The sequence below is a fragment of the Pipistrellus kuhlii genome, unplaced genomic scaffold, assembly GCF_014108245.1.
Source record: "Pipistrellus kuhlii isolate mPipKuh1 unplaced genomic scaffold, mPipKuh1.p scaffold_m20_p_24, whole genome shotgun sequence".
NCBI lineage: Eukaryota > Metazoa > Chordata > Mammalia > Chiroptera > Vespertilionidae > Pipistrellus > Pipistrellus kuhlii.
The window spans coordinates 4,968,398-4,992,891 of record NW_023425523.1 but is presented as its reverse complement, the minus strand read 5'-3'; the positions used below and the strand labels follow the sequence as shown (position 1 = coordinate 4,992,891).

Here is a 24,494-nt window from a genome sequence, read left to right as displayed (position 1 = left end):
AGCCATCTACAGGCAGATCAGTGAGGCCACAGCTAACGGGAAGAACAAGTTTTCACCAAGTTTTTTGGGGGGGTGGGGGGAACACAAAAAAAGAGTAAAATGTGCAGTAGAAACAATGGTTACAGAAAGGGAACTACAAACGCCTGGAAATACACAAATGCAATATCTGTTTAGTAATATCTTTGGAGCCATTGCCACACAGTCCTTTGTGAGAAAAGCTGTATTTTTAATCACGTGCCATAACATTAGCTTCTAATCATATAAACCATCTGAGTGTCTTTTCTCCAGCCTCAAAACTCAGTTCACTCTCTTAAAGACAGAACTTGAGGATAGGGTGGCTGGGAAGGGAGGGAGAGGAGGTAGCATTACCCTCCTGCTCTGACCACTACACCTTGGGGTTAAGCAGAGGCCGTCACGTGACGATCACACCAGGGTAACAGGCCACTTAGGACCAGTGTCTGCAGCCGCCGCCCGAGAAGCCAAAGCTTTCTGGCAAGAGCTGACTGGAAACAGGCAGAGCTGAGAAGGAGCTGGTAATACCCTCTGTGAATCTGATGTGAAAGACCAGATCAAACAGCAGGATGGAGAGCCTATTATTATTGGATCATTACGAAAAGAAAATTGGCATTAGTGATTGGCCAGAAGAATAAGCCTTCTTCCAATTATTTCCACAAACAGAAAGGAGACTCAGATTCCTAATTAAATATCACTAGGCACAGAGTCAAATGTTTGCATCAGCAGAGAAGTCACCCAGTGGTTACACTGCTTTCCTCTGAGCTTTCCTCTGAGGCGTTTGTCCCATCTGGCTAGCTCTCTACCTTCATCCCAACCAAACCTCAGCTGAAGGCGAACCTTTGCCCGGATAAATATGCTTCATCAAACGTGCTGGTACTTCTAACTGAGATCCCTAGAGCCTAAGTCATTTTAACATCCCTCTGGGTCAAAGGTCTGATCACTGTACTGCACAGGAAGTAGGATCCACCAGGACCAAGGAGAGCCTGCAGAATTCCTGTTCCTTGGCCCCATATCCAATGGACGAAATAGGACTCAGGAGAACTGAAGGGTGAGGGTGGTGCTGGGAAAGGTAGGATAAAGAGAGGCTGAGTACTGGAATGAATGAAACAGTTAGAACGTTTTGGGAGCTCAAGATGACCTTCAGGTTCCCAGGGACCAAGATCCACAAGGGCTCAGAGTGGCAGCCTCTGGAGCCTCCCTGAGGCACATCAGTGCTGTCAGCCTGGACGCAGCCCTGCCAGCACCGCAGACACACACACAGCCTTCTAGGCACCCAGTGCACGCGGCCTCTCCACCGGCCTGTTTATTTAAGCATCGGATGCTTTGATGTTGGGTACAAGTTGGAAGTAATATGTAAAGAAGCAGTTAATGACAGGAGCAGAGGGAGGACAGAGAAGGAACAATTTCTGACTATTAATCATCAGTTTTAAAGACACTGTCAAGTGGTCTGCACACAGGAATGAGAAACAAGGAGATTGTCAGCCATCACTGAAACTCTGGCCAAAGTACTGCATCTGTTTCTTTAAGGCAGAGTTTCATGCCTAACCACAAAGGGGTGCTTATAGGGAGGATGTTTTAAAGACAACCAACTCAGCAACCAACGTTAATAAAATCATCTAGGCACGCTCAATTTGTCTCATGTACAACTTACATGGTGTGAGCGCTCCAAGCACGCAAAAGAAAGAATCAGTTAAAAGTGAGGCATGAAGAGTTTGGGGTTAAAAGCAGGAGGAAGGTTATTTATCGAGTGTAAGAAACGTGCACACTTGTTGGATTAAATGCTGATCTATCTCACGAGCCAGGTAAGCCACAGAAACAGGTCCTGGGGATTCGCTAAACCTTGAGGCTTTTCGTTCTCCAGGCTGAGCACCTCTCCTTTGGGTCTCGGGACCCCAGCATCCAGTGTGTCCGAACAGCTGGAGGGACTTCCCATACATTATGCATTGACGGGCTTGACACGAACAACAGTTACAACACGAAAGAAGAGAACCAAGAACTTTTGATTTTTCTTGGGAAGTGAATCCTCTCATCTCATAAAAAAGTGACTCCACGACGTCGCTAATAAAAAAGCAGTTCTGGCATGCTGGTATTTTTATCTCACTCTGTTTATAAAGGTCCTAAAATACTAAATCTCTTCAATACAGTTTGGGATGATTTATCGTGAGTTAAAAATACAGAACAGAGCACTGCATGACAACTCCTGGAAAAGGAAGAGGCTCGCTAAGAACTGCTTCGCTCCTCCTCTTCTGTATGCATGTTCCAACGAGGACAGGCTCTCTGAGGAGACCACAGTATTTTTGTTTTGTTTTGCTTTTATTTACTTTTTTCTTTCTTTCTTTCCTTTTTCTCCTTCTCCTCTTCTTCCTCCTCCTCCTCCTTTTTTTTTGTAAGACCATGACTGATTAACAATTGCAAAAATAAAATTTAAAATTAGGTCACTGGAAAAAGACTGAAAAAAAAAAAGCTAAAAAAAATCACTGGCAATAGTAGCCAAATAAAATGAAAACTAAAGTTTCTTTACTTACCAGACTTCAAAGAATAGGGTTTCACATCTGCTCTTGATTTGGCCTAAGAACACCCCAACCCAGTTTTATCAACCTCTTGCTACAGAAATCAATGCACTACAAATGACATATCAATTCCGACTAATGAGGGAAGACTTCCACTAAAGGAATGAACCCAGAAGCAGCAGCAGATCCTGTCAACCAGGAAAAGAATCTGAAACATGGGGTGAGAAGACCGTGTCCAGGTGGCTCAGGAAGGAAGTGGTCCCGTTGTATATGAAGCATCTGTGTTGCAAAGCCACTGCATTGAGGTGGAAGTCTGCACATTCTCCTCTTGGCCCCTCATCAAACAGGAAGACTTTCTAGTACTCATTCCATCCTATCCACACCCAACCAGTCCCACCCGTCAGCACTAGCTGGCCACTTCCCGCAGCTGCTGCATGGCCCGCAGTAAGCGGGCTGACCCCTGCCTGCCTGGGCCTTGACTGCACCTGCCCTGGGTCTCAGGTCTGAGAATGCTGCGCAGGTAGCGAGCAGAGCCTGGCAGGAGGAGACGGTTCAAGGGGAAGTAGAGATTCCACTAATATGCATGTGGCTATCCAAGGATAGGTAACTAGCCACTCAACTCTGCCCCATGGCCGAAACCGGTTTGGCTCAGTGGATAGAGCATCAGCCTGCGGACTGAAAGGTCCCAGGTTCGATTCCGGTCAAGGGCATGTACCTTGGTTGCGGGCACATCCCCAGTAGGGGGTGTGCAAGAGGCAGCTGATCGATGATTCTCTCTCATCGATGTTTCTTTCGAGCTCTCTATTCCTCTCTCTTCCTCTCTGTAAAAAATCAATAAAATATTTAAAAAAAAAAAAAAAACTCTGCCCCATGCACCTCTTTGTAAGAGGAAGGGATATAACTGAGAAAATACATTAAATTGAAAATATGTTATGCAAATGTGGGTAGCAACAATTCAATTATTGTTTCTGGAAAAAACACGAGGAAGATGCCCAAGTTGCACAGGAACAAGGAGCCAGGACATTCCTAACAACTGGCTTTGTCAATCCAGTGGGCACAAGGGTTGAGCTGCTTGTCTCCAGGGACAGGACTGCCACAATTTTTTTAAGTTTTCCACTAGGACCGAGCTCAAGGCAGATCTACGACGTGTTTCTCTGCTGCTGAAAACCGTGTTACAGTGCACAGACTTCCTGGTCAGAGCCCAATGCCACCATGGAAGGTCAAACTGAGGCGTTTGGAAGAGAGGTGACATACATGCGATCACCCCATTCCTTGCCCTCTGCAAACAAGCTCGGTTGCCTAACCTCTGCTCTGGGATTTCTGAACACCGTGCCACCTCAGAGTGCTGGCCCAGAGGACACAGCTTGGGTTCTGCGCAGCCCAACTTTCCTGCAAGCTCTTCAGGGGCCCCTGTCCCCCGCCCTCCCCGCACAGCGCGACCGGGCGCCGGCTGTTTACAGGACGGAAGCCCGCCCCGTCCGGAGGTTTGACAACTTGGGGGAAAGAATGCCGTGAAGGCTCGGCGGCCTCCCCTGTGACGAAACACAGCCGCGTCCCCGGGCTGCTCTGGGGCCGCCCCCGCCCGCCGCTGCTTCGGGGCCGCGATCGGGGTCCCCTCGGCGGAGATGCCCGGTGCGGGGGGAATGGGGGCGGGGGCGGCCCCTCCCAGTCCCGGCGGCGCCCCTGCCCGGCGCCCCTCACCTGGTGCGTGTTGTTGACCAGCCTGGAGACGAAGTCCGGGATCCGGCCGCAGTCCCGGTCCGGGTCCTGCGCGCTGCGGCGCCAACGGCCGCGGGGGGCCGGGCCCCCGGGCGCGGCCGCGCGCAGCCCCCAGCTCACCCCGACGGGGCCCCCCCAGCGCGACAGCGGCGCGGCGGGCGGCGGCGGGGCGTCCAGCCGGTCCTGGCCCAGCGCGGCCCGCGGCAGCAGCGGGAGGCCGAGGAGGAGGAGGAGGCCGAGGCCGTAGGGCCAGCGCGAGAGGCCGTCCGCAGCTGCTCGGGACCGCTCCATCGCCGCCGAATGCCGACGCCGCCGACACCTGCCGCCCGGCGCCCGCCCACCCCCGCCGGCGCCGCCACACCCCCGGCGCGGGCGCTGCCTGGATACGGCGGGCCCCTCCGCCCATAGGCCGCGCGCCTGTCCTTCTTCCCCGCGCGCTCCCCATTGGCTCGCGTCGCCTCCGCTTCGGGGTCCTGCATTCGGATGCCAAGATGCGGGACTGATTGGCTGGAACGTGGCAGAGACGGCTGAGGTCATCCCCCGCCCGCCTCGCCCGCGGCTCCGGGCCCCACTTCCAGAGTTGGCAGCAGCCTCTCCCCCACCCGCGAGGCTCCACGCCCGGGACGCCCGACCCCTCGCGGCCCCCTCCACTTGGGCCGGGTTCGTCGCCTCTCCCCCAGAGACACCCCCAGATTCTTTGGGTTGTGGCAGCGCCGGGAAAATCTCCCCAGGGAACCCCTGAGCTGGCTCAGCTGGAAAACGAGGTTTGACCACGAACCGGTGCTTCAGGTTTTAAGCATTGTCTACCGAAGCAGCCGCCTCGTTGCCAAGAAGGTGAAGGCAAACTGTGTGGGCTAGGGCCTAGGGAGAAGATAGAATCAGGGCGTTCCTGACTCATGCGAACTCAGAGTACCTCCACCACGCATGGCCTCCCGCTTACCTCCCTCTTCTGCACGGAGTTCGGCCAGAGGAGGGGCTGCTTATTGATCTCCCTGGAGGTGGAAAGTAGCTCAGACTGTAGGGGCAGGTCAAAGCGGCCAAGACGCCTGTCCAGGGCCAGCTTCAGGCAGGATCGTTTCATGGATGCATGTTTATCTCCGCCAAAGCGCCTAACCCTGCAGAGTTTACTTGCACAACTTCGGTTTTTCAGTAGATAATGTGCCCTAAACTAGCACCCCGCCCACAATAAGTAAAACAAAACCCTTATGCTGGCCCCTTTATTGCAGGAACGGCACACATAACTTCTATAACATGCAGTCCGGGTGAAACCAGTTCTGAACCTTAACCTTCACTGATTCCATCTCTTCAGAATGTTTGCTAGAAGTTGTTTTAAAAAGGCAGCAAATAGAAAGATACCAAATATGCAAAACGTTACCCCAGATAGAGAAAGCTGCTAAAAATTACTTTTAACTATAAACTGTAGGCAAACACAAATGAGAATCTAATCATTGTAGGACAAAATGGTGCACTGCACCCAACCCAATGTTTACAGTAAAATCCTTCTAGTCACATTAATTTGAGGACAGAGATTTACAAATTTACATTCCCCCCCCCCCAGAACCAAAATATTTTTGGATGACATCTGAGCAGGATGAGAAGTCACTAGAATATCTTCCAGGTTCTCAGTTACTGAAATGACAAGACAAAGCTCACCAAAAACGTGAACATGTTCCTTTCCATCCACGACCCTGAGTCACGTTACTTTTCATAACACTGATTACTTTTAATCTATGACAACTGATGGAGTAGATCACAAGACAGTCGGTTCCAGCAGCATGTGATTAGCTGTGGGGAGAAGAGGGGCTATACAAGAATATTTCTTTGTTTAGTGACACAAAGATGAATGGTCTATTGTCTTACAGTCTGAGAAGAAAAAAAGCCAACTCAACGATGCCATCTTCTGGAGAAATTGCTAAATACATTTACACTTTGTAACAAATATTAAGTTGTTACAATTATCTATACCTTCACTTTTTAATATGTAGCTTTTACTTATCATTATATGCTTCCAGAACATATAGTTCCTTCCTCAAAACTTATCAGCTGCTAAGGACATGGTATCTTGTATGCAGCACTGAGAAAATGAGTGAATGTTGTTTTAGTATTTCAGTCCAACACAGGCACTAAATACAAAAGTTGCCCTCTCAGGCACATGAAATCTTATCCGACTTGCAGGATTAAAATATGCAAAGTTTCTCCCAAACTTTATTACAGAAAGATGAACAGAAAGCAGTTAAGTATCAAAACCATTACTTTTCCCAGTACTACTAAGGTAATTTCTTTGTAAACTGGACATAAGAAACTTTGTAGAACATTTTAAAACACTACAAAAACGCTAAGTTGTATCTCTTTTGAGAATGCTACAATTCTATTATTTCAAGAATTCTATTAGAATTGTAAAAGGTGTGAAATTTATTGTTTCAGCAGTTGTGTTAAGGTACAAATACCCTGCTCAGGCACTGCAGGCTGAAGCTAAGAGACACACTAAGAGTTACTCCTTAGTATTTTTCCCCTACATACTTTCACTTCTCCCTAAAGCATGTTTAGTCCATTTCCACATGTTCTGGGCAGTGCAAGTCCATTTCAAGTCTCAATGAGATTTCCCTACAATCGAGCAGATGTCTAGGTTGCAAGGGACTTGTGTTATAAAATCAAATTGGTTATTTAAAACCAGAAAATCTGAGTTCAAATCAATTCCCAACAGCTTGCTTTTGTTTCCAGTCCCACAGCCTTAGATTCTTCATGTTAAGTACAGTAACACCTACTTCATATGGCCATTTTTGAGGTTCCCATAGACCAGTTCTTTAAATAATCTCAACCAGTCTCATATAACGGCAGCTCTACTGGGGAGGAAGTTCATAGTACATTCCAAAGTGTAATGTAAACTAATTCTGAATTATGTCATTCTCTCTTCCTGATTTCTAATTGATTGCCAGTGAGTCCAAGATCATGAATTCAATTCTTGTTTCTTTCTTTTCCATTTTACTTTTTAATTCAATTCTTTTAGTCTTATATATACATACCAGAGACCCAGTGCACAAATTTGTGCATGGGGGGGGGGGGCAGTCCCTTGGCCTGGCCTGTAGGATGGGACAGAAACCAACTCTCTGACATCCCAAGAGGTCCTAGGTTGTGAGAGGCTGCAGGCCAGGCTGTGGGTCCACCGGTGCATGATCCCGGCTAGGGAGAGACACCAGAGGTTGGCCAGCCAGGGAGGGGATGTGGGAGGGCTTCAGGTTGTGTCTGGCCTCTCAGTCCTGATTGGCCAGACCCCAGCAGCAAGCTAACCTACTGGTTGGAACCTCTGCCCCCTGGTAGTCAGTGCATGTCATAGCAAGCAGTTGACCAGCCTTAGCATATTGTGCTGAGATTGGTTGAATGGCCAACTGGTCAACACTTAGCATATTAGGCTTTTATTATATAGGATATATATATATATATATATATATATGTATTTCCCAATTGTCTGTTAAGATCCCAAAACAACAGTTACAACACTGTAACAACACTGTTGCTGGCTTATTCCAACCCATCAGTGTTTGGGGAGGACCTCAAAACGTGTTCTTTTGATGGTCAATTAGTAGCATCTCCCTCATGAGGAAAGCAACAAAAAATACCTATTTATTTAAGATTAACTACAGGACCGAAATGGGTTTACAGTGGTATTAATACCTTAAGCCACTGGGAAGATCTGGATTAGTTTTGAGTTCATTGCTAGCACCCAAGGACTCATGATCCAGTTACTCTGTTGTGAATAGATGTTCTGAGAGGATAGGGATATGAATACCACTATCATTTTTGATCCTTAACATAAGCATTGTGAACAAAAGACTGCATTAGAAGAGAATACTCTATTAACAAATATTTTAAGTTTTTCTTTATTTTGGAACTGCCTTTATGTACAGACATCATAAAAAAAAAAAAAAAGCACATATGCTGCAGATTTTCCAAGGACTAGAAGTTGGAAATAAAAGTTAAGGGCAACCAGGATTACTGAAATTGTCTCAGAGAAGCTCTGAGGATCACATTCCTTAAATGTCCTTGATCACCTCTTCAAGTTCTTCCTTTGTGAACATGTGGAAATTCTGGCCAGGCTGCACGGTGGCTAGCTGGAAAGAAAACAGTGAAGGGTTAATAAGCGGGGCTCGGCCAGCCTGCTGATGGCCCTGAGACGCTGTGCTGGGGATGCAGCTGGTCACTAGGACCTCAGGGATCTGCTGTCCCAGGGATATCCTATCCGGCGGCTGTTTCCGAAAATAGTTTTCTGGCTACAAAATAAATTCTCATTGACCAAATTTTCTATTTTGAGGTTAACCCACACATCTTAGTTAACCAAATGCCTGGTGTCATGGTCACTTCTTGAAATTACTTCAACAAGGATCACAAAAAGTAGCAGCCACTTACATGGAGTCAGTATATTTTTCTGTTAAAGGTTCCTTTAGAAAAGCATATTTACACACATGCAAGCTGAGTTTGTGTATGTGACCTCAGATGACTTGGCCACTTTATGCCTCAATTTTCATCGGTAAAATGGGGGTAATAATAGCACCTACTTCATGGAATAATTATGATGATTAAGTGTTAATAGTCTGCCAGTGTAGTTCAGTTGGTTGAGTGTTGCCATGCACCGTAAGGTTGTCATTTCAATTCCCAGGCAGGGCACATATCCAGGCTAGGGGTTTGGACCCCAGTCAGGGCACATATGGGGGGCAACTGATCAATGTTTTTTTCACATTGATGTTTCTCTCTCTCTCCCTGCCCCTTCCCTCCCTCTCTCTAAAATCAGTAAAAACATTTTTTTTTAAATCCATGGTTAAAAAAGTTAATATATGCAAAGTGCTTAAGTGCCTAGAACATTATAATAAGCACCAAATAACTAATGGTTAATTATCATTGTTAGGTATTCTCTTTAAAATTGTCCATATGGCAACTTAATAAAAATGTTATGTTTTTTTAAAGCAGACTGGCCATGAAAAGATTTTATTAACAACTAGAGGCCAGGTGCAGATTCGTGCCCCAGGGGGGGTTCCTCGGCCTGGCCTGTAGGGATCAGGGCAAAACCGGCTCTCCAACATCCCAAGGAGTCCCGGATTGTGAAAAGAGGTTCTCCATTTAAGCACCCCAGAATTGGGCTCCCTCCTCTCTGGTTCCAGGTGCGTCATCCAAGAACAAAGCTGCAAGTCACTACAGCTCAGCAGCTCCTGCATTGAGCATCTGCCTCCTGGAGGTCAATGTGCATCATATATATGAATATGACAGGAATTTAGATGTGACTTAAGTTATTAGTAATAATCAGCACTGACCACCAGGAGGCAGCTCCTGTGTTGAGCGGGATAAGGCTAAAACCAGCTCTCTGGAATCCCCGAGGGCATTTCTAGATTGCAAGAAGGCACAGGCCAGGCTGAGGGACCCCACCAGTGCACAAACAAGGCCAGGAAGGGATGTGGGAGGTTGGCCAGTCGGGGAGGGACTATGGGAGGGCTCTAGGGCGTGTCTAGCCCTTATAGCTCAGTCCCCGATCGGTTGGACAGCAGCAAGCTAACCTACTGGTCATAGCATCTGCCCTCTGGTGGTCTGGTCAACCAGTCAACTGTATGCCTCAGGGGGTCAGTGCATGTCATAGCGAGTGGTTGAATGGCCTTAAAATGTCATTAGCATATTACCTTTTGATTGGTTGACCAGACAACTGGACACTTAGCATGTTAGGCTTTTATTATATAGGATCTTAAGGCCTTTGCACATGGCTGATCCCTCTTCCTGGAATACCCTTCTCATCCATTCTCCAGGCATCACCTCTTTCAGGAGCTTGTCCAATGCCCCAGTGTTAAGTTATATGTTCTTGTGACAATACATTCTTACTGCTGTCACCCCAAGCTGTTATTATCTGTATATCCTCTACACTACACAGTACACAACTTGCATGGCCATTGGATTTTCTGTGTCTGTATCCCTGGTATCTATCGTTGTACATGGCATACATACAAAGCTGAATGAATTCTACTTTTCAGAACCAACTCCTTCTCGTGTACCATGCCGTCCCTCTTCCAGAACTTTTCCATCACTATCTAACCTGTTTTGTGTTTTTTTTTTAATATATTTTATTATTTTTTTACAGAGAGGAAGGGAGAGAAATAGAGAGTTAGAAACACCCATGGGAGAGAAACATCCACCAGCCACCTCCCGCACAACCCCCCTCAGGATGTGCCCGCAACCAAGGTACATGCCCCTACCCGGAATCGAACCCGGGACCTTTCAGTCCGCAGGCCGACGCTCTATCCACTGAGCCAAACCGGTCCCGGCTAACCTGTTTTTTTATTTAACATATTTCTACCCACTAGTTTCTTCTCAGTCCAGAAAGTATTTTCAAGTTCTTCCCCATCCTTAAAGAGACTGAAGTCCTTTTCTTTAATGCTACCCTCTGCTGTCAATATGTCTTGAGGAATCAGCAGATCTTGTTTGGTCCATTTCATCTGCTCCCTTTCACTCTGTAACTCATCGACTTCTGGCTTTTATCATTACTGCTTTACTAAAGTTACTTATTCAAAAGATATCAGTAACTTTTTAAGACCTGAGCATACAAAACTGTACTTTTCTTTTCTTTTAGTATTTCATTGATTTTTTGCAGAGAGGAAGAGAGAGGGATAGAGTAAGAAACATCGATCAGCTGCCTCTTGCACACCCCCTACTGGGAATGTGCCTGCAACCAAGGTACATGCCCTTGACCGGAATCGGACCCAGGACCTTTCAGTCCACAGGCCGACGCTCTATCCACTGAGCCAAACCAGTGAAGGCAAAACTGTACTTTTCTTGATCTATTCAACCTTCAGCAACAGGAGCTAAGATACTGAACAAAAGACAGTAAAACCGAAAATACCTCTATGTTAGTTGCATTCAGCTTCTCCTCCATTACTTGTTTGAGGATGATGAGCGAGGACTTGATGGCTTCTTTCAGAGTCATAGACTTGAAACAAAGAGGGCAGGAAGAGTAGCCATTAATTGTACATAATCCCTCCTTCCTTCAGAGCCCACCCATGCCTCCCTGAAGAAACGATTTAGCAAATATTAATAAATCAAACATCAATAAGTACAGCGCATTACAAGCTTCTCCAGAATTCAAGTTAGTGGTAAATCAATAGAATACATTTACTCAAAGAAAAAGTCTTATTTTAAATCAGAACAAAGTCACCAACTTTCGTCTTTGAAGAAGGGGAAAGGACTATGCTTCTCTAGTTTTCTTCTTTTAATTTAGAAGCAAGATAATATTGGTGATATCCTATAAATAATAATTCCTAAATGATCTAGAGCCTGATGGTTTAGAAAATCTGCTCTTTTTCATTACTTTTTGTACCTTATTTCCTACAAATGTGAAACCAATACTATTCAGGGTTGATATGAGCAGGGATCCCAGTATGAACCAGCCTTGATTTAAAAAATAGTAAAGGTGAGAATTGTTACCAGAATAGACGTGGTACGTCCACAGTGGGACTGCTTACTTACCTTATGGTAAACTTCTTGCAAGGAGCTCTGGGCACCCTCTGAAGCAGAGCCGATTGCTCGAGCATCACACTGTACAAAGGTCCCAGATGGGTCCATATGAAACCTGCAAAATGCCCCAAAGGAAGAGGATTAAAATGCTTAAGAGTGGTGGCATTTTATGTAATAAACATGTCCTAAAAAATATAAATGCTTGGCCTGCAGTCAGAAAATTCCACCGGAATATGGAGGCACAGATAAAAAAGATGTTCTATGCCTGGAGAAACCGAATCTTTTAAAAAGTGTTTAAGAAAGAGCTGGCTCTAGCCGAAACCAGTTAGGCTCAGTGGTAGAGCGTCGGTCTGCGGACTGAAGGGTCCCAAGTTCGATTCCGGTCAAGGGCATGTACCTTGGTTGCGGGCACATCTCCAGTAGGGGGGTGTGTAAGAGGCAGCTGGTCGATGTTTCTCTCTCATCGACGTTTCTAGCTCTCTATCCCTCTCTCCTCCTCTCTGTAAAAAAATCAATAAAATATATTTAAAAAAAAAAAAAAAGTGTTTAAGAATACTGCCGAAGCCGGTTTGGCTCAGTGGTGGAGCGTCAGTCTGCGGACTGAAAGGTCCTGGGTTCGATTCTGGTCAAGGCCATGTACGTTGGTTGCAGGCACATCCCCAGTGGGGGGTGTGCAAAAGGCAGCTGGTCGATGTTTCTCTCTCATCGACGTTTCTAGCTCTCTATTTCTCTCCCTTCCTCTCTGTAAAAAAATCAATAAAATAAAAAAAATAAAAAAGAATACTAAGAGCCTCTTAAAAGGGGGGGGGGGGTTAGAAGGAAGTACAGTATATGTAAATTTGGCACTTGGATATGTCTATTTTAATATTTGAGGACAGGGATTGGGTCAAAATTCCAAAGCAAAGCTCCAAAGCCCGCCCTCCGACTATAGTAACAAAGAATTAGCAGTGGATCCAATAGGGGAGTTCTCCAGAGGGTCCCCAAATCTGTCTTTGTATAAACAGCACAGAAACACTGAACTTTATAGAGTTAAAAGCTCTTCACTTTTTATAACTCTACAATAATTTTCTCAGTTGATTTAAACTACCAGTCTCCACCCCAAAGTAAAATAATTCTCCCAGAAAAGCAGCAGGAAAAATATGGCAAAATGGTTCTTACAGCTGAGGTCCTTTCTCATCAACTCCTCCAAATAACAGTGCTACTCCAAAGGGACGAGACTAGAACAAAACAAACAAACAAAAAAAGGTATTAAGATAATTAATCCCCAAGAACAGCAAGAAAACTTGCCCCAGCTTCACACCCACCATGGCACCCGGATCTGCATCTTCCTCTCCAAACTGCAGAGCCAGATTGGACACAGCCTGGGTCACACTCTCCACCGTCATGGTCTCATTGTAGGTGAACCAATGGTTCTGGAAGAAGAGCAAAGCATGGTCTATCTTCCAAACAAGCAGGGCAGTAGCGCAGCCCACCAGCCCACTACACACGCCCTCCGCCCCTCCCCCGAACTGCACTTGGAAACGGAAGCTTCAAGCTCCAGGGCTTTTTCCTTAGCACTAAACTCGAATGCTTGGGACAAGATGAGAGGAGGAGAAATAGCTCTGGAGAAGCTTTAACCAAAAGGATTCCAAGTAATGCTGGACTGGAGGACTGTTCCCTGAATAACAGTTAACCCCTCACAGCACCAAGTTAGTCTTTTCACAAAGTGAACGCTAACAGCTGAGGGCCACTTTGCCTATCTTATCGTTCTGTCGGTGTTTAGATTATTCTCACATAAGTACTGACAGCAAATTTGCAAATAAGTGCAAAAAATTTCCCCATCACGTATTTTTTCTTCCTAGTCTGTTCTCCAGGCAGCAGGTGCTCAGTTAAAAAATAAATCAATGTTCCTCACCAGCATTTGTCACCTGGTACCTCTCATTGCTCACCACAGGAGAGCTGCCATGTGCAAGCCCAGCAGCAAAGGCAGCTGGGAGAATGTCCTTTAGCTGTGCTTACGCCTGCTGTGGTGCTCCCACAGAAAGGCAATTAGGGAACAGAAGGCAGTGTGGTGCTTGCGTTAGAGAAGGCACACCAAAAAGCAGCAAGAGACTGTCAGCACTCTGTACCAGGGCTTCCTTACAGCTGCGAGGGCTGGGTGACTAGTCTCCAAGCCACTGAAAGTTGTAACAAGGGATTCTACCCAAATCAATGCCCAGGAGCTATATCTGCTGTTAACACAGATACCTGCAATGCAGCCCACACAGCTATAGCAATTCTAAACAGGAACTCAAGCACCACGGTAAAAAGAAGAGATGATGCTAATTTTACCTGTGTCTCCACTCTGGCTTTATCAATTAAAGTCTTAGCATCAGCAATTAGCCCACTCATGGCACAACCTGTAATGTAAAAGCCAACAGTGACCCAGCGGCCAATCCACGTAGAGCTCTTTCGTCCACTCAGGAAATCCCGAGATCCTGGAGTGGAACCATGGCGCCATTCAGCAACCACAGCAATATACCCACGAGATCAGATGGGAAATTACCTGCTCTGCACTCCACGTATAATTGTATTACAAACAAATAAAAAGCCATCCACAATGGCACAGAAGTCCAGCTATTAAGGTAGAAGACAGAGAGGAACAGCTAATCACACATCAATTTCCACACATTACGTCTGAAAGCTTTCCCTCAGCACTCTTTGTAGACCATGATGCACTTTCAAACTAAGCAAACACCAACACTCCAACAAGAGAAATACAGACACAAATGGCCACCTTACAGTGAGCTTCGGTGAAAGACCCTAGAATAAAATCAGAGCTCATTTTCCTGGCCAAACCCAAGCCATCTAGTATACTGGAGGGGAAGTTTACCTGATGTTCCCAGGTAACGAGCTTGTGGCTGTTACTTCACATGCCATGACGCAAATCTCCAAACGCCCAGGCTTCACACCCATAAAGACAATGACTCCCTTGATACATCTCCTTGGATGTACCGCAGACTCCAATCAGACTCCATCTGCTTCCTTGGCCTCCACAAGCAGTCACATTTCCAATTCTTCCAATCTCTCTGTGATAACCCCTCTGGCATTAGTCCTTCCCTCTCCGTTCTTGGCCTCGGCCTTGGTTAAATCCTTCATCTTTTTGGATTAAAAATTTCTTACCTGCTCGCCCTGCCTCCTCTCAGCCCCCTTCACTCTCCCTTCAACATTGTCACCAGAAGGGTCTTTCTAAAACCCTACTGGGATATTACCTCAGGGCTTAAAGCAAAAGGATCGAGTTTAAGCTTTTTTGCATGGTAAGGACTTCCGTCGTCAGATCCCAGACTCATCGCTAGCCAAGCCCATCCACCTCCCGGTCATATCAAACTGCTGTGCCAGGGCATTTTCCCTTCACACAAGGCTCTGCTCGTTTCTATTCCCTCTAACTAGAATGCTCTGCTATACTGGGCGTTTGTCCACTCAGGCCTCACCTTTTCTGAAAGCCCCACTACCAATGGCCTCAGCAAAACTAATTATTTCCACCTCTGTCCCCCTATTGAGCACATAGACAGCCTTTCTTAATACCTAGGGCGCTTAACTGCATTTACTTATTTGTGTGTCAACGCTCAGGAGTAGACTGTATGCTTCCAGAACACAGGACCATGTCTCATTCCTCTCTGTATCCCTGGTGGCTAACACGATGGATGGCACAAAGCAGGCTCTAAATCCGTTGACTGAAATGACACTGGCCTGCCTACAAAAGACAGGTGCCCTGAGGTGAAGCTGTCACAATGCTCTAATCTTAAAAAACTGAATCTCAGTTTCTGTGTCTATGAAAGAGAATGTCAAGCTCCCAGAGTGGTCCCGCCATTGGTTCTGATGCCTCCCAGCAATTAATTATTTTACCAATGTTTTATTAGATGACTAAATAGGTTAAGAAAATTTAGACAGCCAACTAAAACGGCATGCTATAAATAAGTAGAATTACTCCCTATAATGATGTTGAAGCTAAGGAAAGGGAATTATAACAGAAACCAAGAAAAAGGAGGAAAGAAAGAAATTGGAAAACAGAAGCCGAGGACTTCTGGTCAAAGTCTATTTGATCTGGTCAAAGTCTATTATTCTTATACTCTCTGAAGCTTAGTCACTGAAGATCCTTAGCATTCCTCTCTTCTTAGTGAACACCTTAGCTTCCTACACCATCCTCTGCTTCACCAGAATCCTGGGCTCCTGGTGGCCTCTACCTGAGCTAATGCTGTGCATCAGTAAAGACCCAGCGGCCATAGGGGGCTGGCCTAGAATTCAACCTTCACGTGTTTCACCAGCCATCACATTTGCAGTCTAAATGTGAGGGGGAAAGGAACTTCTGGGAGCAAGGGGGCGTTACAATTGCTTCCTACTCCTATATTATGCACACTGGCCTACTGCCTGGAAACTGACGGCTAACAAGGGAATAAGACCTTCATCTAATGAACCCCCCTTGGAACATCAAAGAAGACTAATGAACCAGGCCAGATCCTACAGAGAGCTGTCCCTGCTCCTTACCTATGTGAGCATCAATCTCTACAATTTTCTCGATGCTGCTCGGCTCCATGAGTGGGGAGGTAATTCTCTTCTCCACGGCTAGGCACACCCCCTCTGATGTCTGGATCCCAATGGCTGTAGAACCAAGCTAGAGAGAAACACATTATGGTTAACATGTCCCGGTCAAAGAGCAGTCTCACATACTCACCAGGAATCTGTCTGTGTCTCTTCACAAGACAGACCTTCAATCAGCCATAGCTGGTCCACCTAAAAGGAGCCCCCTTAGTCAGTAATGTATTGCTCCTGTTGATGGCAAGAGCACGGATTTACAGAATTCTTGAGGGGAAGTTCAATAAGGTCTTGATAGTATCTAAAAAACTATCAACATGAATGCCAATATTTTGGAGATGGGCAGATCCTAAAATTCTATACATAGTGGGCAAATAAGTAATAAAACTCTAATCTTTTCTCTGGACCTGGTTTCTTTTCACCTTTGCTATCCTGATCTGTTCCAAAAGGGGATATTCCTCAAATCTATGTGACCTCCAAATAAATAACTTACTTTTAAAGAAAGAAAAAAGAAATAACACCACCAAGGTAAAATATTAATTTTTCGAGGTCACTAGCAGTCAATATAGCTTAATTTCGTCTCTCCATCTCCATGCCACCCTCCTAGTTACCTACCCCTCAGTTTCCTTGTCTGCAAAATGGAGATAATAACAATACATCAAGGAAGGTAAAATAATACATTAAAATGCTTAAAATAAAATTTAGCACATAATAAACAAGCAACAAATGCTAATTATTCTTACTTGCCTACCTTACTTCAATTGCCTCCTACTCAGTCTCCCATCTTTAATTTCTCTCCCCCTATCTATCATTCCTCTGATGGCCTGACAGACCCAGTAAAATGCTATTTTTATTACACTGCTTCTCTGAAGAACTAATATCTCCCTATATTGCTTGTAACATCAAATTCAAATAAGTTTTCAGAGCTCTCAAAACCTAACCCCACTTCTCTCTCCCAACTTTATTACTCATTATTTTCCAACAAACACCCTCAAGTACAGCCCAAGCCATTTTCTCATGCTGTGTTATCCCTCTACCCTTGCATCTCTGCCCATGCTGTCTCCCTGCCTATCCAAATCCACCCATCATGCATAAAGCCTTCCAATACTATGTGCTTCTCCTCTGAACTACCATTATCTTTATTTTTTTAAAAAAAATATTTTTATTATTATTATTATTTTTTTTTTTTTTTTCATTTTTGTAGGCTGGGAGGTAAGTGAATAGAACAATGTTTTCTATCCGGTCATCTCCCCTGGCCTGTGTTTCATTGTCCCAAAGTTTAATTAACAGAACAGGGAAGTTGCCCTGAACTGAACTCAACACTTTGGAATGAACTACCATTATCTTTAGTTAGGTCTACAAAGCAATGACTGCCTGGAGCCTGTTATTGCAAAGGATTCCATGAATTATTATGCATAACATGCTTAACATGCCTACATAAACAGGCTATTTTATAAAATATATCAAAATCAAGATAGTTTTCTTTCACGCACTTACATTTACCTCCAGATGTGTCTATATTACAATTCTGCCTAACTTCAAGCCCTCCCCGTGGGGGGGGGGGGGGGGGGGGGCAAGAGGGAACATCTAAACTGACTCTCTGTAATTTAATGTAACTCATTCGAATAGCAGTAACCGATGTCCAGGTGCTCAGTGTAATATACTTTTGACACTGACAGATTTCCACTCCTTCCCCAAAGAAACCTACTCTAAAGGCATTCCCCATTCCAGTTAGCTATGTCTCACCATGCCATCCGTACAGTACCTCCAAGTGACCGTTTCTCCAGCTCCTTTCATACTACTAAACCCTTACAGTTATCAAACTACTTTCTCATCAGCTACTCATAAGTTGTCAAGGCAACAGCCAGGCTAATTTAAGCACCAAAGAGCCTGAATTTCACAAAGGTTAAATTACACCCAGTAAGGGCCACAGCACTATACCTATCCTAGCCCAACCTAGGACCAGGGAGATCAGGTGCCATCTCGTTATCGCTAACTAATCTAGAAATTACTAGCGGTGAGGAGCTAAAAGGAGAACCCCACAACTGAGGCTTACTCAATTTTGCACATCTGGGCAGAACGGTTGTCTTAGCTGAGGCTCGAAATAAATGCCACAGCGTGGAATTCCGAGAGTCTTTGTACGTCACAGTAAGGTGTGATTTCAATATAGGGCTGAGATGATCAGATACAGAAACAGGCACCTGAAGCTGGCCCATCGTTTTCTGTCCACTATCTATCACAATGCTTCCTCCTTCACTTGTACGTCTCTGACTCATCAGAACCCCCTTTTCCAGATCCTTAGACAATCGTTTCTGCCAACACACTGTAGAAGAGATAGCTTGGAAGGAAACACACTAGCTCTCTTCAATCACGTGAGGAAATGTCTGTGGAAGAGGTTAAAACATCCTGTGTGGTTCAAGAGCAAAATTAGAACCAATTAAAGGAAATCTCAGGAAGTTAGACTTGTAATTCAATACAAGGATAAATTTCTAAAATACTACAAACTATTTTCAAACAGAATGATTTATATAGTGAGAAAATATTTTGTTGCTAGCCTGCACAAACAGAAGCTGTTTGCAGGGATACAGAGGTGACTGATGCACAAAGTGAGGGGCTGGACTAGTCCAGTGATTCTCAACCCTTGCTAGCCATTTGTAGAGTTCTTACAAATACTGACGCCTGGGCCTTATTGTGGAAAACCGAAATCAGAATTTAGATCATCCAGAGCCCAACAAATATAGGTACCCCATGAGAACTTCAGCTTGTTTTCTAACTAATTTTTCGAATACTGGGTTTGAACTATTCGATTTTGTTACACATCTCTTGTTCAGTCTGATATAAATTTACAGTCTTACCAATAATACAGGTGGTTAGTTAAACTATTTGTTAAGAAATACCTCCCAGGAGCTAACTCTGGACTTCTAGGTCCTCTTTATAGATAAGATTCTCAACACACATATGCCTCCAACCCACTGAGAAAAGGTTACTTATTTGATTATGAAGCAGTGACCTATTCAAAATGTTTTAAAATAGGTTTTAGGAATGGGATTGAAACTATTATTAAAATGATTAACAGGGAAATAAAGAAAATTTTCTAAAGAAATACAGAAAACACATTTACTCTAAATGGTCTGCCAGCATGGGTTACATTGCCATGAAATTTCAAAAGCCATGCCATTTGATACTATACCTTTATAGCCTCAATAGCATATTCCACTTGAAATAATCTTCCTTCAGGAGAAAAAGTATTCACACCCCTATAGTTAAGAAAAAAAAGTATTAGAAATTTATCAGAATAAGCAAAGAGACGCTAGACCCAAATTCCTTGGCATCTAGTTCAAATGGCTACAAGATGTGCACGCCATCATTATTCTCCTTTCCCACACGATCTGCAGTTGTTTTTCGCTTTTTTATTTTTGGTACATTAACAGCTTTTCAAGGAATGAAGCCCATATAGCAGAGGTGGGGAATGTCTGGCCTGTGGACTGTGTAAGGCCTGCAGAGTTACTGGGTCTGGCCCTGCAAAGGCATTAGGGGTGAGTAAATTAAATGTTTGACCAAATATAGCAGGTTAATTTTTAAATTGATCATTCTGAAAGGCCCGTGAATGATGTTATAAATATCCAAATGGCCCTGGCAGAAAAAAGGTTCCTCACCCCTACTATATAGAGAACACTTCTGTCCACTCCCAGTCTTCAAACTGATCCAAGGAGAGCACAGATCTTCTGCCTCAATCCTGAATCAACCTGGAACTCCTTTAAAAAACTCACGCCCCCAAACTATCAGGCAATTCCCAAGAAAATGAGCATTTATCCTTATTCTCTTCCCAGTGCATACATTTGATGTTAGTATCTTACTTCTTAGTAAAAGTCAGTCACAGGTTTTCTGTCTTTATTTGTATGAATTAGTATTGCTACCTTAAAAGCAGACTGAGTGAGATCTGTGTAGTTTCTAAACCTAGTTCAGTCATTCAATATGTATTTATACCAATTACATGCCAAATTGCTTTTCTCTAAAACACTTCCACACCTTTCCTTGCTCCAGTCTGCTGGAAATTCCTATGGAGAAGAGGCATCAATAATGGTCTTAGCTGCACACAATGGGCACTTTAAAAATTTTAATGAATGAAAATAGTTATGATCTTTGGTTTATGGAGTCTGGACATGTGGTTTGATGTGGATAGGATAGGATAGGATAGGATAGGATAGGATAGGATAGGATAGTGTTTTTAAATTTATCAAAAACTCCTCTTTTAAAAGAAATCTATATACATTAAAGGCTAATATGCAAAGTACCCCCTTGGGAGTTCGACCAGTTCAATCTCTTGCTATGATGTGCGCTGACCACCAGGGGGCGTCACGGAGCAAAGGAAGGCCTTGGCTGGCAGGCAGGAGGCCCCCATCAGCCCTGATTGCTGACTAGGCCTAGGGACCCTACCCATGCACAAACTGCAATCCTCAAAATATAAAACAGATAATGTAGGTTGAATTGGATAATATTTACTACATAACTTCTATATGCCTGGCACTGTTACAAACCTTTAAATGATTTAACTCACTTAATCCTCAAAAACAATCCTATGGTGAGCAGGCTGCGCCAGGTCATGGTGGATGCCCGATCACTCTTAGGCAGGCAGAGACCAGTGGCAGCAGCAGGGAGCGGGTAAACTGGGTGAGGGGCCCAGCACCACAGGTGGGATGGTGCCAAGGCGGGGTGCCCAGCACCACAGGCGGGATGGTGGAACAGGTGAGGGGCCAGGGTGGGGTGCCAGGCAGGGCAACCTGGCTGCAGGGTTGGGGGCATGAGCTGGGAGCCAATCTCTGCAGGCCATACCAAGAGACCTCACCCATGCACAAATTCATGCACCAGGCCTTTAGTATCAACCATATGCCAAGAAATATCAATGTATATCAATTCCTCCTACACAGTAACTCAACACTCTCTTCCATTCTCAATGTCCTCATTACCTTTCACCTATTATTGTACAATAGTGTTCTAACTGGTACTGACTCACTCTTTCCCCTAATCCAGTCATTTAATCTCTATTAAACAATTATGACTGTGTAACTTCTTAAAACAAAAATTATGGCACAGTTATCTACAGAGTAAGACCCAAACTCCTTAACTTCATATTAAAAACCATGCACTATCTAGTACCATCCTATGTTCCTCATATCTCCATTACCATACATGTATTACATACCAGACAGACTGGAATTTCCCAAATATGCACTTTGCTTGCCCATTACCTCTTCTTTGTACACCCTATATTCTATACCTCAAAACTATTGTCATATTTATTAAAATCTTGGTTTTTCAAGATTTTAAATACCAGTTCTTTTGTGAAGTTTTCCAATTCCCTAATACTGAATTCCCAGTGTTGATTCAAATTTCTCTAACGACATGAATACATTTCTGATTCATCCTGTAGTTACTTTTGTCAATATATATATATATATATATATATATATATACACACACACACACACACACACACACACACACACACACACACACACAAAATGCTAATATGCAAAGTGTCCCTCGGGAGTTTGACCAGGAAGGGGAGGAGGGGTTTGATTGCTTGCTATAATGTGCATTGATCACCAGGGGCAGCATGGAATGACGGAAGGCCCCAGCCGGCAGCTATAAGCCCCCAATCAGCCCTGATCAGCAGCCAGGCCTAAGGACCCTACCTGTACACAAATTTCGTGCACCAGGCCTCTAGTAGTTCTTTAAAAGACAATCTTCCATATGGGGCAACGATGTTGACTCTGTTCATTGCTACATGACCAGCAACTACAACAGTGCCTTATACACAGCAAACACCCAAATACATTAGCTAAGTTTTAAACAAAACTGACTATACTTTAGCTCTTCTTGGGAAGATACAAAAATGAATAACATAAAGCAGCAATAAAGATGTTAAGTAAACCTTCAGTGCTCTGGAAGAGAAATGTTGATTAACAGAGTCATTTTACAGGACAGGAGGAAAAGATGTCAGTTTTAAAAATTCTCATACATCTTCTGAGTCAGTAAAAGGATAATGTAGTTCTGGGTGATAAAACTTTTGACAGGGTCTACGAATAACTGATAAAGGCAGCTTCTCCAGCCTAGGACAAAGAAAACATCTGCCTAGCCTTAAAGAAAGAAAAAGGCTGGGGGCTGAGGGGGAAGTTATGTTTGAACTCAACTGATCAAAACAGAAACTGAAAGTAAAAGTGTCTGCAGCATATGTGCAATGTAACATGACTTAACATTTCCCAAGCCCTGCAAGTTCTTTTTTTCTTTTAAATAACTACAACAATCTCGATTTTGATTTAGAAACCAGCCTTCTACACGAACTTGCCTTAAACTCGTTAAAAAGTAAGAAAAGCCTAGGGCTAGTGGGAACAGCATGAGGAGGAAACTTTGAGAACCACTCTAAACACCCGTCTCGATAAAATCAGACTCCAGACACTATCCGGGCACAGCCAACACCTGCCTTCGAACTTCTGAGAAACTACACGTCCCCGGAATCGGAGGAAAGGCTGCTCTATGCCCACGACTAAGAAATCGAAAACGAGGCTCTCCTGGAAGAAGAAAGGAGCTGAAACGATCAGACCCAGGAAATAGTCTCTAGCTGCTTTTTCTTCCGGGCAGCACGTTCACATTTTTTAAGTAGGCAGCGCGAAAAGATGAACTGAGAAGGGAGAGGGTGACCCCTGGCCTCCTCGGGGTTAAAGGTCGGAGCACCGCCCCTCAGCCTCTTCCCGGAGCACAAAGCGGAGCTCCTCGCTTCCGCACCCGGTGAGGATCCAGCAGTGACTCAGCGGGAGGCAAGGGCGGCCGCCTGGGCATACGCCTCGCCCGGGGAATCACAGCGGGCGGCGGGGTGGGCAGATGCCCACGCTGGGCCCCACGCGGGTTCCCGGGGCGCCCCATGACACGGCAGAACCCAGGCCGAGGCCGGGCCCCTGGCCTGCCCACCCCTCATCCCAGCCCCGTTTCTCCCCGCTGTACAGACCTGTCGTACTCAGACCGGGTGAGGAACATGGCGAGGGCAGGCGAAGGCGGCAGCGGCTACGCGGGGACTTGCAGGGCCAACACGAGTTCACCGGCGCCTCGCAGCCGCACACCGCCGCCGAACCGAGGCCCTGCTCCCGACTGCGCGTGCGCGCGCGACCCCTTCGGCCCGCCCCCCCTGCGCCTGCCTCCTATTGGTTGTTGGTAGTTCCCGCCGAGCTGATTGGTCCAACGAGCTGTCCTCGCCAGGCTGTGGTTGGTCCGGGGAGGGCGGGACAAAGGTCGTTCTTCCGTTTTAAATCGCAGGTGGTTGCTAGGGGCGCGGAACCGCTGGCGTGCGGTGCGAGTTCTGCGTCTAGAGAAGGTGTGGGAGTTGGGGGTCTGAACCCCGAGTATATGTTTCCCGCGCCAGCTCCCTGAGCACGTTAGCTCCATTTTCTCCAAGCTCTCAGCCGCCCTTGGATCCCCGCTCCTGCGGCTCTGGCGCGGTCCTCCGCCAGGGGCTGTGTGCGGGGCTCTGGCGCTGGACTTGGGCCGCGAAGCGGGGCGCTGCAGGCGGTCGGAGCGGCCCGAGCGAGCGAGTCCTCTCGCTTCAGCCTCGCTACCGTGGCTGTTGAGAAAAGGGGTGGGTTTCAGTCTGTCCGAGAGTCTTCAGGTGTCGGCGCGGTCATGGTAACTTTACCAGCATTTCCTTTTGTCCGCCTGCGCCCCATACCGCTCCCACTCCTCCCCTAGTGCCGGTTTCAGACCTGCTGATTTCAGCTCCGGATCCGGAATCAGAGGCCTCACTGCCTTTTCTGTTATTCATGAAGAATCAGCCCACGGGGCCGAATGTATGCCCCTCGTTTCCCTTCCCTGGGGTAGGAGAGCAACTTCACAGGAAGACCGTAAATGAATTAATTTGTTCACGAAAGGTAACCAGTTAAGAAGTCATTTCATGGGCAGCAGTGTATGTCTGAAAGGGAAATGCCAGGGTCCAGTTCCCATTAATAGGATACCTCTCAGGTCTGTGTCTCAAAGGTTCCTACTTAGCCCTAGATTAGGTTTGTAAATGACCAGGGCATTTCAGTGATTGGGGAAATTTAGAAATATGCCTTTTGGGTATTGACATCTGTTTTTGCCACCATTTATGTCCTGCCCTCATGAATTCAATGAAAATTTCGTTTTGTGGTCCCTCGCCAGAGGTTTGATGCCTTAATGAAAAAAAAA

General features: G+C 45.5%; 2 protein-coding genes and 1 non-coding gene across 5 annotated transcripts in view; all 3 read right to left on the bottom strand.

Moving 5' to 3' along the window:
• The window catches only part of SORT1 (sortilin 1), a 52,981-nt gene extending 48,372 nt beyond the window's left edge, over nucleotides 1-4,609 (bottom strand). The window contains exon 1 of one of the 2 annotated variants that reach the window (XM_036453214.2): nucleotides 4,227-4,609. In XM_036453214.2, the coding sequence (XP_036309107.1) occupies nucleotides 4,227-4,535 (309 nt within the window). In that variant the 5' untranslated portion in view covers nucleotides 4,536-4,609. The remainder of the gene's footprint in view (nucleotides 1-4,226) is intronic. The other variant, XM_036453213.2, reaches the window with a different exon arrangement.
• A 3,495-nt stretch (nucleotides 4,610-8,104) lies between these two features.
• Nucleotides 8,105-23,446, bottom strand: PSMA5 (proteasome 20S subunit alpha 5). 2 transcript variants are annotated; one of them, XM_036453226.2, is made up of 9 exons: nucleotides 23,287-23,446; nucleotides 19,471-19,537; nucleotides 16,233-16,359; nucleotides 14,040-14,107; nucleotides 13,034-13,141; nucleotides 12,888-12,946; nucleotides 11,742-11,844; nucleotides 11,119-11,205; nucleotides 8,105-8,353 (listed from the first exon to the last, which is right to left on the bottom strand). In XM_036453226.2, the coding sequence occupies exons 1-9, from the start codon at nucleotides 23,313-23,315 to the stop codon at nucleotides 8,276-8,278; spliced, it is 726 nt and encodes a 241-aa protein (XP_036309119.1). In that variant the 5' UTR covers nucleotides 23,316-23,446; the 3' UTR covers nucleotides 8,105-8,275. The 2 variants fall into 2 exon arrangements, with proteins under 2 accessions (XP_036309119.1, XP_045442879.1); XM_045586923.1 differs by lacking the exon at nucleotides 8,105-8,353 and adding an exon at nucleotides 10,569-10,831 and having other exon boundaries at nucleotides 11,047-11,205.
• Nucleotides 17,477-17,610, bottom strand: LOC118727521. Its single transcript, XR_004990600.1, has one exon. It is a non-coding gene; the product is annotated as a small nucleolar RNA SNORA36 family (small nucleolar RNA).
• Nucleotides 23,447-24,494: the final 1,048 nt, after the last annotated feature.

Bases quoted from the DNA above. Each gene is read 5' to 3' on its own strand.
- PSMA5 (XM_036453226.2), bottom strand. From the start codon at position 23,315: ATGTTCCTCACCCGGTCTGAGTACGACAG. The intron at 13,142-14,039 runs GTAAAATTAGCA...CTCTTCTTCCAG, and splicing joins AAGCCAGAGTGGAGACACAG to AACCATTGGTTCACCTACAA. The intron at 11,845-12,887 runs GTAAGAACCATT...GGCATTTTGCAG, and splicing joins GATGAGAAAGGACCTCAGCT to GTTTCATATGGACCCATCTG.